Raw genomic sequence first — 19,142 nt, forward strand, 5'->3', positions numbered from 1 at the left:
ACTATATCTATGGCTCATCATGTCCCGTTCCCGTTTTGACAGATAATCTGCTTAAAATAAAATTGTTGGATGTCCTTCCCCAGCAACCGTACATTTTTCAAGCTGTTGACACCATCATAAATCATGGCAACTGGACGTGTAGCAGTGGGGAGTTAGTTTTGTCATGTCTTGTTCCCGTTTTCGCATTTTGCACAGTATTGAGATGATGGTTGGTTTAAACAATATTTTATTTCTATTATATCATGATTATTTACAATACTGATATTGTGGATCTGAAAACATTGCTAAAATGTAAAAATTTCAAAGGTATTATATCTTACATTTTTACAAATAAATAAATAAATCATCTTCATGGTCATCATCATCTTACTATCAGGATTTCGATAGAATCTTGAACGAGAGTCACATCCACCTTGGAAGCCACCACTGACACCATTTATAAACCATGGCAATCAGAAGATCATTGAGACCATTGGAACACAATAACTCTAGTTCTAATTAACTGGGGTGTAGAGTTATCGAACTTGTTGTAGATGTTCATTCCGTAAATGTCTTGCCTGGGATCGATGATGAGCACATTGTGCTTAAACAGACATTATGCAAGAGCTAAATCTGCCTGTTGCAGGTCTTTCGTTAGGCCTGAAATGTTATCTAAGTTATTAATTAGATATCAATTAACTTATCCAGAACATAATCAACCCTCGATGGCACCGCTAGGCTGCAATGTTTATTGGATTAAGTTCCGATTTGCTGTTGGACTTCCAATCATAATTAAATCACGAAATGGATAATCGAGACTATGTTTTTTTTATCCTACCGACTTCAGTAATGATGATCAAGGCTAGGCCGAAAATTCAATCGCTAAAATCTCGGTTCATAGTGGATCAATTTGACTGAAATTTTCAGCAAATTGCCTTTACATTATCTAGTTTTTAACTATTATAGTGAGAACTGCCAGCTCTTTATCTAATCTTCCATAATGTATCTTTAAGCAAAGCCGAGGTAAGCAATTTGATTTGTCCATTTTTTGGAACACTATAGCTCTGATTCTAATGAAGTGAAATGAAATGAAATTGTGTTTAACATCCTCTGCAGCGACTGGTCTAATGTAAGACAGACATAGGCCTGCAGTGTGCTATAGGACAATTATTTTTACCTGTCCGTCAAGGTGTACTAGATTCTAATGAAGACGGGTATACACCATGCAGTGCTTTAATGAATATTTTGCCCGGATATCAAGGGTTCTTTTACGTCCATGCCAATGTGTACCTCGGTTTTCCGTCCCATCCGAACGACTAGACAGCTGTCCTTGTCAGACCCTCCGTCCGGTACCACTGACAAAGGGAAACTTGGCTAACAACGGAAGCGAACCCAAGACCTCCAGACAAGCGGGCCAGCTTCATACTCAATGAACCACCTCCCCTAATGGGATGACCGCGACGAAACTTGGTTTGTAGTTTCATTACATCAATACTATTTTTAATATTATGTATGTATATTATCTAGGGAGAGGGGTTTTACACAAGCTGAGCCTGTTTCCCAATCCCATTCAGACATCCTGAATAAAAATAATGTTTATAAAAAAAAATACCTAAACTAGGTTCGATAATGGAGTAAGACGCATGCTCGCTAACCAGGAGATTCCGGGTTCAACCATGGCGTTGCCCGAGAACGTTCCTATAGTTTTTCTGGTGTGGTGCATCCTTTGTCAGTGGTAAATTGTACTCATTCATTCGCTTAACTTGGATTGTTTTGGGTTTTTTTACCTTCGGGTAACAGGAGGTAATAAGGGTGTAGGTTTTCAACTACATTAATGAGTTTTGCCAATTGAGTGGACTATTCGGTGGTCTGATTCCTGGCATTTTTATGGAGTCTCTTGAATTTGTTTTTAATGACTTATGTTTTATTTTTTTCCTTCAGGTAACAGGTGGAAATAAAGGTGTAGGTTTTGGTATCGTAAGAGCTTTATGTAAACAGTTCAAAGGTGATGTTATTCTAACAGGTTGGTATTACTGTTCACCCAATTTTTTCATATTTCAAAATATGGCGGTAGCCATGAACCGCGGTGACTCAGTTTTTATTCTTTTATTAATGTTTATCGAGTGTCATATAGAGTTCTCTTATTTTATTATGCTTGGCGAACGCGCAGGGGACCCTTCTTGTTTGAGGAAACCGGAGTAGTGGGAGTAAACCCCGAGTTTGAGACAGGTGCCTCCATCTCGAGGAATAGAAACCACAACCGCAAGGCAGAGGTGACTGGCCACCCAGACACTCAAAACAACTGGGCCACCCCTTAGCTGCAATTTTTAGCCGTGATAATTCTTATCTACGGCTCCAATTGATACACTATTCGAATCTTTGAGCAAGTAAAATTAGGTTCAATTGCAAAATACTCAACACATATCTTCACAGTTTGCATGCAAATAAGTAATTATGGTACAAATAGTGAAGAGTGGGATACTGAAATCATAATCTTATCTTACCGAACAGCTTTTCGAGTGACATGACACCCCGTGATTCTGGTTCGGCAGCCATTTTAAACTGAACAGAAATTTCGCATAGCAGTTTGTATAATCAAATCATATAATTATACGGTAAGGTTTCACCTTTATTTCAATGGGAATTGGTTTATTATATGTTAAGCTATGTACAGTACAGTTTGGTCAGTGTTATTGGAAATTAAGGGAGTTATAGGCCAGTAACATTTTTTAGTCAATTGACTACAAAACTTGTTCAAAGGAAGGCCTTAGGACGGTCCACTACTGTAGCTGGAGCAAGACGGAAGACATTAGTAGTGGAACCATTTCTAGGCCACCCCTCAATGTGTATGTATGGCGTTGGTTACTTAACCAGGATAACCTGAGTTCCTCGGAATTATCCACCCTATGGTGCCCCCGTGTCAGTAGAACAGAGCAGAGCAGGGGCAAGGAAAGGCGTCTGGTATGCGTTGGCGGACCGGTAAAATTTATCCCTTTAATAGCACACAGTAGGCCTGCTTCATTAGACCAGTTGTTGCAGAAACGTAGAACCAATTTCAGTTCTAAAACGTAGAGAGAACAGATATTGCGCAGACGTGACAGTGTCAGTCCCATACTTAACTTATGCGGTCTGAATTAATGTATTTGTGCACCCACTAGAGGTCACAGTTTTTATTCCATTTCAAATACCTATTACATATAAATGTTCATTACACAATAATCAAGGAAGTGTAAAAATCAGGGCATAACTTCGGGCTAAAATGTTTGTCTGATTTAGATGAAACCTAACATAAAAAAATCTTGTTGCCTTTTCCGAATACCGCGGTAGCGGCTATAGTCTGTAGCAGATTTGTTTCAAATTTGGTGTGAAGCATTGGGTTCATTAGGGGTCGAAACCTATCGGTATTCATTGTTCCGTTAAATTTCCGCTCAGGGGTTACCCCCCCCCCCCCTTTGCCGAAAACCTTTTTTAATTGATTTACTTCAAATATTATAGTGTGAAGCATTGGGGTAATGAGAGCACGAACCCTATTAAAGTTCAGCGTTCCATGACTTTTGGTTAAGGAGTAACCCCCATTTTCCAAAAACCATGACCATGTGCACGCGATATAATGCTTTTTCAAATTCGATGTGAAGCATTGGGACAGTGAGAGGATGAGCCCTATTGATTTCCCTGTTCCCCGTCCAACTATTCTAAAATGTGAGCGTATCTTGCATGGCAACCGATTGTTGTTGTTTTTTTTTGTTTTTGTTTTTTCAGCGAGGAATGTAGATTTGGGTAAAAAGGCTGTGAGTGATTTAAATGCTGAAGGTTTAAAACCTGAGTTTTATCAGTTAGATATTTGTGATATGTCGAGTATTGAAACATTAAAACAATATCTTCAATCTAATTATGGTGGTCTGGATCTGTTGGTTAATAATGCTGCTATTGGCTACGGTGTAAGAACACTTACATAAAAATAGATAATATTTTAAAGAGCCATAGAGATGATTGATCTCAGTGTAAACGAAAGGTCAAGGTCGGAATCATGAGAAAACTAGCGTTTGACCCGGCGCAACACGGGTATCGTCACCAGACCTATGTCTGAATCCCGGTACGAGCTACCCCTATACACCAAATTTAAGCCTCGGGACAGCCCTAGTGTAGCCGCCAACCCTGAACAGACAGACAAACAAACGACAGTCACAAATATTAGTATAGGTGGAATAAAATGGGTTTTAGTTAACCGGACAAATGAAGACTGTTTTGCACAATGCCGTGTGCTGTGGGGTAAGTGAGCCCGTGTCTTAAAATGAACCCCCATCTGGTAGTTGTAGTGATCAACACTAAAACAGTAACTACTCATGACCCAGCTATAGAATCCCGGAATCGTACAGCTGAGGTAGTGACGGATTTACCAATAGGCTGAGCAGGCTGAAGGTATATTATATTTTTTAACATAGTTGTTAACCTCCGTCATCATTCTCGCCTTCCTAAACGTGAAGGAGGATGGCGCATTAGAGACTTTTGGCAAGCGTAAATTCCTGATCGCGTATCGCGTATCCGTAATAGATTTGGCACTTGACTAGTGCTGGTGTTTTTCTTGGTATAACTGCCATGCATGCTGTAATAGAACTAAGCTCAGCTCAACTACCAATACGTACGCGGCGCGAAAATCTGCCAAAACTCAAAAACTACACTGACGCAACGTATCATGTGACGATACGGATACGTGATACGGATGGGAAAAATTCCAAGTGCCAAAAGTTACTAATGGGTGAGGCCCCATGCGTGAAACAACATATAGCCTCCCTTCTTCTAATTCGGCACTGCACAGTAATATGTTCCAAGTCATACAATCATGGATGACAACAAACAGATTTGCTGGAACCTGTACAAATTAACAAAATATAATGATGGTCATCATTATCATCATCATTTATTTCAGATCGATTCACCTGTGCCATTTTCTGAAAGGGCTGAAGTGACGATTAGAACCAATTTTACAGCTACATTAGATGTTACTAATGCTTTGTTTCCACTGCTCAGGCCTCATTCCCGGTAATATAATAATTTTTAAAAACCTTTTACAAGAGACGTCTAATTGTTTTAAAAGGATTCCATGCCAATTTGAGTACGGTGTGAGCGTATGTGGCTTGGAGATAGGGGCGCCTTCTCAACCTCGTGGGTTTACTCCGGGTACTCCGGTTTCCTCCCACAGCAAAGACCCCTGCGCGTGCGCTAAGATCATTAAAATGAACTTGTCTGCGATATCACCTTCGGTGGAAGCGGACGTTAAACGCTAGGAACAACATTTGAGTAGGGGCTTAACTTTCCATTTTATCTGGATGTAGGAACCAAATTTTAAAAATCCTAAAGGCAGTGCATTTTCCAGTACAGAAAGTAGTGGGGCAAAAATTATCCCATTGCTATGTAAAGGGATATAGAAGCAGAGGGGTAATATCGATGAGGTCACGTGAAAATTAACGCATTTGGTACTATTTGAGGCATGGAAGTAGCATTTTTAGGTAACCCCACATTTGTAACACAAAGCGCAGGGCGTTCGCATCTCATCGCAGGTAGGCCTAAGTCCTCCGGACCCCACTATGTCCCAGTACTTCATAATCCTTAACACATGCCCTGTATAGAACCAAACAAATTATTCTCTCTCTCCCAAACTGCACGCAGAGATCCATCTACGTCATACTTCGAGATTATGGTCACTGCCCTAGTTAGCCTCCATTTTAAACGCTCACGTGATCATTGTGGGGCGGGACTTATCGACTGGACATCTGCTTTGTGTACACAACAGAGTAAAAATAACCCGATCAAGCACGTGTTTAATGTATACACATGTCATTGGCAAAATCTCAACTTCTGCCACTCCGGTAAAAGCGATATATAATATGTGCTAGTGGGTAATATTGCAATACATTCTTTGCCATTGTAAACTGTCTTTAGAGTTTCAATCTGTTTATCTTTCAAAACAAGGTTAGATACTCCTAAATTTGTCTTCGCAAACAAAACCGCCTCTGTGAAATTATCTTTCATGGGCGCCGCCATATTGAATAATTAGAGGACTATTTTGTGATTCGGCTTTGATTAGTTTGACACCTTTCATACACACAGCGGCTAAATAAACATATTTAATTTCATTCAATATGACATAGAAGAGAAATAAATACATGTACTTCTAAAAATTACTAAAAGCATACTCAGTGTTTTCGACTAAAATTATCGATGTAGGAATTAAAATGTCGGGTAATTAGCTTAGGTCCTGTTCTCAGGCGGAGCTAGCTGTAGACAGACAGCCTAAGTTTGGGATGTCTCTCTCCCTCACGCACACACGCACATAGTTACTTAGATGATTTATTATTTTTGTAGTATTGTCCATGTATCTAGTAGAAAATCCAAGTGGAGTGTTAATATATGTTCAGACACAATACAAGCAAGGTTACTTGATCCTTCGTTAACCATCGAGCAACTGAAAGAGATTATTCAAACTTTTGTTGAGTATGTTAATTTATTTGATTATTAATGGTTTGTGTAGGCTACGTTTTACATCATCAGTTAGTTAGTAAGGCGCTGGTTCAGGAACCACGATTCTCGAGTTCGCTCCCCTTGTTGGTCAAGAACGTTTCTTGGTATTTTCCGTCGTAGTTTCCTCCTTGTCAGTGGTGTATGGCGGAGGGCCTGGCAAGTAACAGCGTCTAGTAATTGGGATCGGAGGTCCAGTGTAAACGTTAGCTTGCGCATAAAAGACACCTTCAGTAGGCCGTAGCGCCGCCACCGGACAAAATATTCCTCATAGCACTCTGCATGGCACATACACGTGTTCATTATCCCGGTTGGTGCAGATTAGTAGGACGTTAAACCCCATTTCATTTCCCATGCCTGGATGATCATGTTTGTATATTTGTTTCAACAGATAAAGAGGCGGACTGGGTCTCATACAATATGACGTGATCCGAGGCCCAGGGAGGTTAGGGACCTATTGGCACCGATTGGAAAAAAAATGAACATTTCATTGCCAACGAGACGTAACTGATCTCATTTCGTCAAGTGATAACGCTTCAAGTTTGATTTGTAATTAATAATGCTGTAAAATGACCAATTTAATTACATTGGAAGCTGTATAATGATCCAATGAAATCTCGTTGGCAATAAAAACGACGGGAAGTGCTAGAACTAGTGAGTATTGTGAGATGATGGTAGACGAAACGTCGTCAACAAGTCAAAACAAAATATACTCTTCAAAAAAAGTAGGGAATATTGAAATGCAAATGCCTATGCAGGTTGTGATGTGATAAATAGTTACATATTATGTATGTTCACAGATGAAGAACTTATCGCCCCAACAGAACCACTGAGCTGCAAGTGCGACACGCAATAGCGCCATACACGTGGGAGGGGTTCATTATCAAATTTGACACTTCAAGGAAGGGTTGATGAAAACTGCCGCGTGCTGGTTTATCCTATCCATGTTTGCTTTCCATCGGTTCTTGCATAAGATTTACTGTTTAGCGTATCTTTGCTTTAGTGTGTTACGTTTAATTTGCAATGAGACGTCTTCAACATGATGAACGTCTACGTGCATATTGGCATGCCTCAAATGGGTTCTACACAGCGAGCAGTAGCCAAACATGCTTAATGTGTCACACTCTGTGATCAGCAGACTGTGAAACCGGTACCAACAAACATACTATGTTGATGATAGACCTCGTTCAGGTCATCCTAGAGCTACTACACAAGCCCAGGATCGATACATTCGTACACAGGCGTCAATGGTGTAGGTAGCGTAGAAATTGGGGTAATCGCCGATGGGCGCGTGTAATGTTCTCAGATGAGTCCAGATTTACTCTGGATTTCACCGATAGGCGTGCTCGCGTTTGGAGGTGTGTAAATGAGCGTCATGCTAACGTTTCTGGCGTGGGTCTGTTATGGTGTGGGGAGAAATCACCATGACTGACAGAACGGACTTGCATATTTTTCAAGGAAGGGTCACTGGTGTGTACTACCGTGACCACATCCTGGCACCGATAGTTCTGCCCTTTGCTCAACGTGCAGGTCGACATTTCATCTTTCAAGATGATAATGCCCGTGCCCACCGCGCTAGTGTCGTGAATGACTACCTCCAGCGTCACCATATTGTCCATATGACTTGGCCAGCCATGAGTCCTTATCTTTCCCCTATAGAGCATGCCTGGGACATGATCGGGAGACGTGTTCGTCGACGTCAACGTCAACACTGCAAGAATTGGCCGTGGCACTGCAAGAGGAGTGGGTCAGATTGTCCCAAATCGTGATTGGACGAATTGTTGAATGTCTGAGGATGGGTGGAGCAATTACTCATTATTAAGACAAAAATCAAAAACGCCCATTTTCACTTTTGACAGTGTATCTCTTTGCGAGTGTAATGGGGCCGTCTGATAAACCGCCCATATAAAATGTTTATGTTCATGAGTAGGCAATTGACCTGTTATTAACATACACTGGTTACCTCTAATAAAAACAGCAGTGCATTTCCGCAGTTTTGTATTGTTTCTGAATATCCCCTACTTTTTTGAAGAGTATATATAGTCAAACAGTAGTACGAAATTTTATTTTAATCCCTTCAAGTGCCTGTGGATATTGACTCAACTGTCGTTGTTTCGATTCCCCGGTTGTATGTGACAAGGAGTAGAATCGCCTGTCCAACCTCTTTTTTTTTCTCCGATTCCTACCACTGCTATAGATCCCTACGAACAAGCGAATTATTGAAATAAAATTGAACCATATGTTAGTCCCAAATTGACCTAGTTTGTGTCGAGTGGACGTTAAACCCCATCTCTCTCTTTCTCACTCTTTGTTTAATTTTAAGTGTTAGTAAAACAGGAAAAGTTACTGAGGCTGGTTTTCATGAACATGCGTATGCCATGTCCAAGGTTGGTGTGACTGTGATGGCGTTTGTTCAACAGCGAGAATTTAATTCCAAAGATGATATTGTGGTGAATGCTGTAAGTCCCTGTATCTATATTCCTGATAATTTTTTATGTGTCTGCACCCTTGATGCGCCTCTCTATGCCCTTTATGTCTCTACACCCCCTATACCCTTGATGTCTCTACACTCTCTATGTACTTATAACTTTGATGTCCCTGTACCCTTGATGTCTCTACCCTCTCTATGTTCCTATAACTTTGATGTCCCTATACCATTGATGTCTCTTAACCCTTCTTGGTGTCTCTATACCCTTGATGTCTCTTAACTCTTAACCCTTCTTGATGTCCCTATACCCTTGATGTCTCTATACCCTTGATGTCTCTTAACTCTTAACCCTTCTTGGTGTCCCTATACCCTTGATGTGTCTACACCCACTATTCCCATGATGACTCAATACCCTTGATGTGTCCACCTACACCTCTATGCCCTTGATGACTTTACACCCTCTATACCCTTGATGTGTTTACACCCTCTTCCTCTATACCGGTGATTCTCAACCAGTTTACCGCGGCACACAGGTGTACCGCGAGATCTTCCAAAGCGTGCCCTTGAAGTGTCTATACCCTCTATACCCTTGATGTGTCTACACCCTCTACACCCTTGATAAGTCTATACCCTCTATACCCTTGATAAGTTTATACCCTCTATACCCTTGATAAGTTAATACCCTCTATACCCTTGATGTGTCTACACCCTTGATGTGTCTACACCCTCTATACCCTTGATAAGTCTATACCCTCTATACCCTTGATAAGTCTATACCCTCTATACCCTTGATGTGTCTACACCTTCTACACCCTTGATAAGTCTATACCCTCTATACCCCTGATAAGTTTATACCCTCTATCCTTGATGTGTCTACACCCTCTATACCCTTGATAAGTCTACACCCTTTATATCATTGATGTGTCTATACCCTATATACCCTTGATAAGTCTACACCCTCCATACCCGTGATGTATCTATGTTATATGTGGTATATTTTATGATTTTCAGTGTTGCCCTGGTTACGTAGATACAGATCTGACCAGTCATAAAGGAACTAAGACTATTGATCAAGGTATTTCTTTTAGAATATTAAAGATGCGAAAGCTATTTGAACAGCGGGTGTGGGAGGGGGGTGTTGACCCCAAGATAGTTCCTCGATATTTACTATCGTGTTTTCCCTTTTCAGTGGTGCAGAACGGAGGACTTAGCAAGGTATATCGACTTGTCGTTTGGATTGATGAGACGAAAACCCACGATCCGTGTACATGTTGGCGGGCACGTAGACGAACCCTTGGCAGTGGGGTTTCGACAAAACACCGCTGCGTGGGCATAATTTCCCTCATAGCACACTGAATTAAAGAGGTTCTTGCAGAAAAGTAGGACGTTAAACACCCATTTCATTTGTATTTTAGGTGCTGAAACACCAGTGTATTGCGCTCTGTTACCTGAAGGAACGGACATCAGAGGAAAGTTTGTATCTGACAAAACCGTACAAGTCTGGCCTTGATGTGACTTAGAAGTCGATGATTGTCATTTGCATTTTTCGAACAATATCTAATTTGTTTTCAGGACTTCTCATGTAGCCTACGGACTATGTGATTGGATGATATATTTGGACTAAAAACAGATTTATCCATCAAATGTATGCTCCAAAGCCCTCTAATGCAAGGAATTACCCCAAACCGTACAAAAATCTATTTTAAGCCTTGATTGGCACGTCGCTTGACCATAAATATCGAAACCTAATTAAATTATTGATTATCCTCAGCTCACACCCTTTTCCGTCGTTTAACCAGGGAGTCTGCTGTAGTCTAAGTCTGACAACCGCTAGCCATTCGATCAACATTACCGAGCATACACCACAAGCCGTCGCCCTACCACTGGTGACACCCTTATAAATGGTTTTAGCGTACTGTGGGTGCTTTTCAGGGAATTCCGTATTTTTCTAATAAGATGGAGTATATGTACTTTCCATATACACCAAATAGCTATATTTTTTAAATTGAAAATAACTACACTATTTATACTTTCGTGGGAACACATCTTTAATTTCCTTGAAAGTTTTCAGCGTAGTGTCCTTTGTCCGTATTGCAGGACATAGGGTCTAGCAAAGAACAGCAGCTAATTGTTCGGATGGGACGAACAAACCGAGGTCCCGTGGACAACAGACAACCACCTAACGCTGCTACACTGTGAAATGTGTTCGTACACGAGTTTTAATCTTCAGCATTTCCTTGCTGCTCCATAAAACTAGCAACTAAACAATAACAATATTTACACATACACAAGGGGTGATTCTAACGTGTCATACCTACTCAAGTAATATGCTACCTACACGAAAAACAATTATACTTATATTTCAACATGATTATGTTGACTCAATAAGAGACCTTATGATATAGGGCGCACATGCTAACCATTAGGCCATCCAACCCCCAGCAACTAAACATTAACAATATTTACACACACGAGGGGTGCCCTAACGTTCAATACCTCCTTAAATAATATGCTATCGACACGAAAAACAATTATACTTATTTTTCAACATAATCCACCCATTGCCACCTAATGTACATGTTACGTCATTTCTCCAGCTTAGTAAACCCGTCAGAAAACCATTGTTCGGGCAACCGCACCAGGAAGAAGTCAACGGAAGTCTGGGGCCTGTTTCACGAAATTTTAACTAAGATAAAATCCAAATTTTAGTTATTTGATTGGATAATATTAGGTTGATTTTAGCGCTCAGCCAATCAAAACTGAAGTATCTACTAAAATTTGGATTTTATCTTTTGTTAAGATTTCGATAAACAGAGCCCAGATTTGTAGGATAAATTGGGCGGGGATTCTGCGATCAACCCTCACTGTTAATTACCTAGGCGGTGTGAACTGCAGCAGTCAAACACCACTGATATCACCACGCACCCTGCACTATTCACCTGCATATTATTCACCATTTTTGGTAAAACCCTTTATGAGTAGCCCTCGGAGTCACTGAAAACGGAGGCCATAACCTTGCCACTGCACACCTTGATTTTTTGTCAGGTATCATCCCGAGTAATAATATGGCCTTGTGAATTCAGCACACCACTAATCGTACTATACAGAGGAGCGTTGTCACTCAATAAAGATACTTCAGGCCTTTTGACAGCTAGAAATTCACGTGGAATTCATGTTTTGTATGTCAAGTAAATGCTAAGATGCTTTTGCAGATTGGTTGAGCTTTAGCGATCCATACAGGTGAGGCCGGTAACTTTTAGGACCCCCTTGTTTTATAAAACTCATATATATACTATTCAAAAAAAGTAGGGGATATTTGATTTTTAAGTGTTATTAAAGTCACCTAATGAAACTGATGAAGAAACAAATGACAAAATGAAATGAAGTTCACATTCATCGATTTATTCCAAATGATCGTTAGACTAAGTAAGGCACAGACTGACCATTATAAGGGTAAAATGATACCTGGGGTCAAACAGCAAAGTTACCACAGCATCACAACCAAGTCAGTAACGGGTAAATCCTCCTCTGTTTGCCAAACAAGCATTAATCCGACGTGGCATACTCCTAATGAGACGTCTAAGGTCATTTTGGTCCAGATTGTCCCATTCCTGTTGCAACGCAGCAGCAAGTTCTTGGACATTGGCAGGACGTTGTTGACGTTGACGTAACCTCTGTCCAAGCATGTCCCAGACATGCTCGATGGGGGAGAGGTCGGGACTCAGTGCTGGCCAAGGTAATGTGGTGATGTTCTGTTGTTGGAGGTAACCTGTAACGATCCTGGCCCTGTGACATCTTGCGTTGTCATCCTGGAAGATGAAACGGCGGCCATGACGTCGTGCGAACGGCACAACATGGACTGCCAAGATGTTGTCCCGGTAGTACTGGCCTGTAACACGCCCTGCAACAACATGTAAAGCCGTTCTTCCAGCAACAGTGATGCCTCCCCACACCATAACAGAACCACCCCCAAATCGATCATGTCTGATGACGTTAACGTCTTGGAAGCGCTCGTTTCGACGACGCCACACCCTCCTACGTCTGTCCAAAAAATCAACAGTGAACCTTGACTCATCTGAAAACATCACATTGCTCCAGCGTCGATTATCCCAGTGTTGACGATCCCTACACCAACGACGTCTTGCCTGAATGTGATGATCTCTCAAACAAGGGATCACGCGAGGACGTCGGGCGCGAAGGTGACCCCTATGCAGTCGATTCCGAATCGTCTGGCCACTCACTCTCACACCAGTGTCTGTTTGAAGACGAGCGCTGATCTGATTTGCTGTGATGACACGATTTCTCAAGGCCAAGGTACGGATAAATCGATCCTGGGCTTGAGTTGTCACCCTTGGTCGACCTGAGCGTGGTCTGTCCTGTACAGATTGTGTATCACGGTATCTGGACCATAGCCTGCTTATGACAGACTGAGAAACATTCATCGTCCGCGCCACAACCGCCTGTGTTGTGCCGATCTGTAGCATGCCAAGGGCACGTAACCTTTCATTTTGGGTAAGCCGACGCATATCAAAATTTGTTTTCTGGTCACTAAAACAATTAAACTGATGTTTCCACCCTGGAATTCAATGCCACAATGACTGTAACATTCAAAGTCAGAGTCGTGCAAATCTTGGGTTGGACCCCCATGATGATCCCAAGCATCACCTGCATTCCATGCGGTAGCTATTGGTGCGTTTGGGCGTCACATGTAACTGGAAATGTTTCTTCTGTTAGGTTCTATAGTGACTTTTTTCGTAGTCATTTGCATATTTTAGTATTATGCCCCCATAATTAAATATCCCCTACTTTTTTTGAATAGTATATATATTCCGAGGCCCAGTCCGCCAATGTATACAATTATTATAAGCATGGATTTTCATAAAATAAATCTCCCGATACTAATATTTCCGGTACAGGTGGCTTACTACAATTCAATAACAATCCCTATTAATCAGTGTATATATCCACACAATAACGATAACGGTAAAAATAATAACGATTTATTGTAAATGTATTTGAAATTGTATATATATTAAAGATACATTGTCCCGAAAGTATAATCATCAGTGGTTATTTCCAATAAAAGTATGGCAAATTTGGTATATATGGAAAGTATAGACACCCAATCTTACTAGAACAACAAGGAAGCAAATTAATATAGGCATTATATACTTGGCTTTGGTTTTGTATCTTATTCTTTATGCCTTTAAATTGTTGTACAAATACCGTTTAAACCAATTTATTATATATACTAAACATAGTAGAGTGCGTTTTTATTTAAAGATGGGTTCCCAGAAAAGTATTTATCGGGTGGTTATTTCCAATAAAAGTATGGTAATTTTGGTTTATATGGAAAGTAGAGATATCCAATCTTACTAGAAAAATACTGGATTCCCCGAAAAAACACTCATGGAGCGTATACAGGACAAAAATGTAAGGGTTCCCCCAATCAACAGCCCGACGATTAGGAATTTCTGTACGCGTGATGTCAAAGGTCACACGCGAACATTGAGCTCAATGAGCGCTTGATGTACAAGTTGATAAACTTTCTGAAGTTAGACGTACAACACTTTCTGAAATAAAAATGATGGAAAAGACGGGGATAGTGGATAATCCGAGAATTTAATTAGGATTCGATATTTGTAATAAATAGTAAGCGATCAAAGACAACATTGTCTTATGTATGCAATAAATTCTCCTCTGACTTCCAAGAGAGGCAAGTCACGTGACGTAAACATGACCTGGTTTGATCGAATTTTTATAGCAGGACATTCCTTCGCAATTACAAATTTTCAGATGGATTTGAAGCAAAGTTATGACAAATTAATTAGTTTGAATATGTTTTTAGTCCATATATACCATTAAATCACCCAGTTTGTACGAGGGAACCCATCTTTATAAAAAATTACAGTTATATCTATACTAACGTTCAAAAGAAAGTATACGCTCTAAAAATATGACCAAGTTTTGTTTAGATTAAAAACATTTGATAAAACATTACTGAGTTTGTCTCTTGCGTCAAAACTCAACATTTCTTAGCAAAAAAAAAAGTGAAACAAATTGACATTGTACCCAAAATACCGCATACAATGGAAAAGCGACTTTGGTTGATGCAGCACGAAATGCACGGTGCATATTTTCTTACGGACATTAGTATAGTTGATATCATGATAAGTTTCAACCAATCATGTACTAAGTTCGCCAGCATGCCAATATAGTTTGTTCACTTTATAATACACACATTTCATAAACCCACATATTTTGGAGTGAGAGACTGGCATGTGGTACAATTTACAATAATTTGCAGTGGGAAGAAGCTAAGAAAACCCATGAGGTTGGGCAAGGGTTAGTGCTAACTGATAAGGCCAGCTCAATTTTTTTTTCGTCATAGGTCACAGGATCTAAACAGGGCTAGCGCTAATCCTGGACCTAGCCTCAATGCTTACCCTAACCTATAACAATCTCGCCAGCAATCACGTGCTAAACCTTATTTACATCTCAACGACTTTGACAAAATTGAGCTGGCCTTAAGAAATAGATTTAGCCGTTGGGCAAGCGAACCTACTCTTTGTCACGCACAAGCTTTGGATCGAAACCACGCACACCACTTGACTTAATGACGTCATGGTGTAAAGCACACCAAAGCCGTATATAGATCACAAAGCCGTATATAGATAAAGTTGCGACAACTGTAAAGCCAGAAATTTCATATGACGTCATGAAAATATGACGTCAAGTGTACAAAGACGCCATCTTGGGTCCCAAGTATTTGTACCTACTCACTAACTATTTCATGTCCTATCATACTGTTGTGTCGAAGTTGGCTGCCAATGACAGGGATGTAGATGGGTATCTCATAGAATTCCGCGAAAAATAGATAAAACATACATTTTTTAAACGAAAATTATAGCTAAACAAACTATTATTATTATTATACAACAAAAAGCGCACATTATTGTTATAATGAAATGAAATGGGGTTTAAGTCCTACTGTTCTGCTCCTAACCTGGGCTAATGAAGACGGGCATACGCCATACAGTGTGCTATGGGGGAAATTTTGCCCGGGCAGCGGCGCTACGGCCTACTCTTATATCGAATTCCAACTGCCAAGGGATCTTTTACGTGCACGTCAATGCGTACACGGGACCTCGGTTTTGCTTCCCATCCGAACGACTAGACAGCTGTCCTTGTCAGGCCCTCCATCATGCATCACTGACAAGGGGGGACCACGCCAGAAAATCTGGATGAACTTTCTCGGCCAATGCAGGGATCGACCACCCGACCTCCAGACTAGCGAGCCAGCGTCTTACCCACTTAGCCACGTGATCCCCCCTCCCATTATTGTTATAATAATATAGTCTAATTCATAAGAAAATGAAATGAAAGATAAAAGCGCTATTAAATATATTTAACATGCATACGCTTTTAAAAATCAGATATTTTGTGCAGACGGGTAAAGTGAAAAATAAAAATTTAAATAGTAATTTGGGAAATAAAACCCTTTTGCCTTCTTGCCGGCAAAATAAATGCCTGAAATTCCATGATATTTTGGTCTGGAGCCAATCTGGATTGTGTGTCAGTTTTCGGTCATCGATCATTAATTGTATCATCAATTTTTCGAAAATAGAAATTTCTTTAAATTGACTAATGGATAAAACATTTAAAATCAGCGTAGCTTAAAACCAATGTAATTTAAATAAAAGGTGTCTAGCGTGACATGTGTTTCGGGCATATGTTTCATAAGTGACATGTGATAGAGATATAGCCCTCAGAAACTTTCTGGTTTCTTTTGCAATTTAAATAATAATATTAATTTAATATATAAACCGCACAAATTTAACAGATACAAATAATGTACATGTTATTCCACAGGTAGACAGACATTGAAGGGGTCCGACTCCTTTGGGTATTTGCGCCCCATTTCCAATGAAATATTCATGTTGTTCTGATGCTCAACTAGTATCAAATATATATCGTGTCTGAGGTTTGTTACAAATCGTCTCGAGCATGTTCATGTTCCACACATCTCAACATTTATCAGCTTTTTGTTCAATCTATAAAAGCCTACATTCCTACTAAATGTTTTGTTAAGTCAAGCGAAACAAGAAAATTCATAAGATAAATGGAACAATAGAACAAGTACACCTTAATGTCGACAAAAACGTAAAACTATGAAATAAGAGACTATTATGATATGATTCAACCGAAAGGTCCTATATATCCAACATAGGTATATAATATCTGCATTCAAGTAATACGAACTGCATCTATTCATTTTAAGTCTTGCGTCGAGCTGAATAAAGTATATGAATTGAATTATTGTCATTAAAACATGTATGGGTGGTTAACAGTGTGTAACTAAAAACTATAATTGGATCTTTATTGCCAACATTCAAATGTAGCTAAAATGTTCTAGACTAAGTCTATTGCATCTAGATGTTTAACGCGCGTTAACAATATATTTATTTAAGAGCAACTATGTTATTTCGGGATTAATATACCACATATTACAAGTCATGCCCAACGGAAAGAAATGACGATTGATTAAAATTCCACCATTTTGGAAATTAAATTTGTGAGATTATCGCTGCCCTTTTATTACCAAATTAATGTTGTTTCTTTTTTTTTCTTTTTTTCCATTTTTTTTTCGTTTTTAAATGGTATTATATTACCAAATTTGGCAGTCATTTTGAAAGAAATGCCCGCAACCAAATGACAAATACATTTATTAAATTGATATTTGTCAAATTCGATTTTTCAACACATTTCGCTTGCATAACCACTCTGTGTTTGAGGAATTTAAAAAGAATTATTTATCCTCCCACCACTGAAAGATACTCAGTACGAGATATCGCTCTCTGATAATTCCTGAAGAACGCCAAATTTAGGACCCGTAAAACGTTATACCAAGAAAAAAAATAAAATGTTTTGTTAAACATACATTATGCAAGAGCTAAATCTGCCTATTGCAGGTCTTTTTTTAGGTCTGAAATGTTATCTAAATTATTAATTGCCATTCGTTAACTTATCCAGACCATAATCAACTCTCGATGGCATCGCTAGCCTGTGATCTATTGTGGATTATGATCCGATTTACTGCATAACTTTCCTTCACGATTTAATGATTAAATGGATAATCGAGACTATGATTTTTGTCGTATCGACTTTAGTAATGATGATCGAGGCTAGGCGGAAATTTCAATCGCTTAATTCTTGGTTCATATGAGTGAAATTTTCAGCAAATTGCCTTTACATTATCTAGTTTTTAACTATTATAGTGAGAACTGCCAACTCGTTATCTAATCTCCCACAATGTATTAAGTAAAGCTATATGACGCCATGACGTCATAGTTTTTATGGCGTCATAGTTGGGACCCAAAATGGCGCCTGTAAATAAGTTGTCGTAACTTTCCCTATACAGGGCTTTGAAGCACACGCGTTAAACCACTCGACCACCACCGCCACTGAGAATTTAACCAAGAGATCCCCCTTGTCAGTGGAGCAGAAACTAAGGCTGGCAAGGAACATCACCAGGTCGTTCGGATGGGACGAACTAAAACAGGTCCAATGTACGTAACAGAACCATAACAGAATTCGAAAATCCTACCCCACACTCCTGGGCAGCAATCACGTGTCCCAGCCCTGTTTACATCTCGTGACCTTGATGAAATACGGAGGTGACCTTAATATTTAGATCTAACCAATAAAATAAGCAAGTTAAACACCTTTTCATCTTCACTTCATTTTCTTTGTCCTGTTCTGTTGGTCGTACGGCGGAGGTGCCTTAAAAATCAGACAATATTAGTATAAGGGGATAGAAACAAATTAATTAGGCCTACTTCTTAATAAATAGTCACGGTTAACCAGTGCTGTTTGTTCTTTAGTCAGACTTTTCAAGATTATTAGCCACAACTTTTCACCTACAGAAATGTCATCCATATCTCTGTACACGAGGAAACGACAGAATCTGGAATCAGTAGCACACTTTTTAGCATCATTCAAGTAACCTGTGGCGCCTACCAGCACATCTTCGTGTATCACGTGACCTATCTGCGACGGCAGCATCCCGTACAGATAAACGTCATCGATCCAGAAGAAAGGAGTGAAAAAGGAGGCCTGATACAGAGACTGGCCAATATCCGAAGAAATAACAACAAAGAAACCGGAGCAGTGCACAATCGGAAACGTTTTGTATCCTCTAAATTTGTCAGCTTTCACG

At 39.8% G+C, this 19,142-nt stretch overlaps 1 protein-coding gene across 1 annotated transcript; it reads left to right on the forward strand.

The window, feature by feature from the left end:
• The first annotated feature begins 202 nt into the window (after positions 1 to 202).
• LOC126830570 (carbonyl reductase [NADPH] 3) lies at positions 203 to 10,524 on the forward strand. The gene is made up of 8 exons (XM_056102818.1): positions 203 to 208; positions 1,921 to 2,002; positions 3,739 to 3,917; positions 4,907 to 5,019; positions 6,343 to 6,475; positions 8,916 to 8,954; positions 9,935 to 9,998; positions 10,339 to 10,524. Exons 1-8 carry the CDS (start codon positions 203 to 205, stop codon positions 10,431 to 10,433), a joined length of 711 nt encoding a protein of 236 aa, XP_055958793.1. The 3' UTR covers positions 10,434 to 10,524.
• Positions 10,525 to 19,142: the final 8,618 nt, after the last annotated feature.

The sequence above is a fragment of the Patella vulgata genome, chromosome 8, assembly GCF_932274485.2.
Source record: "Patella vulgata chromosome 8, xgPatVulg1.2, whole genome shotgun sequence".
Taxonomy (NCBI): domain Eukaryota; kingdom Metazoa; phylum Mollusca; class Gastropoda; family Patellidae; genus Patella; species Patella vulgata.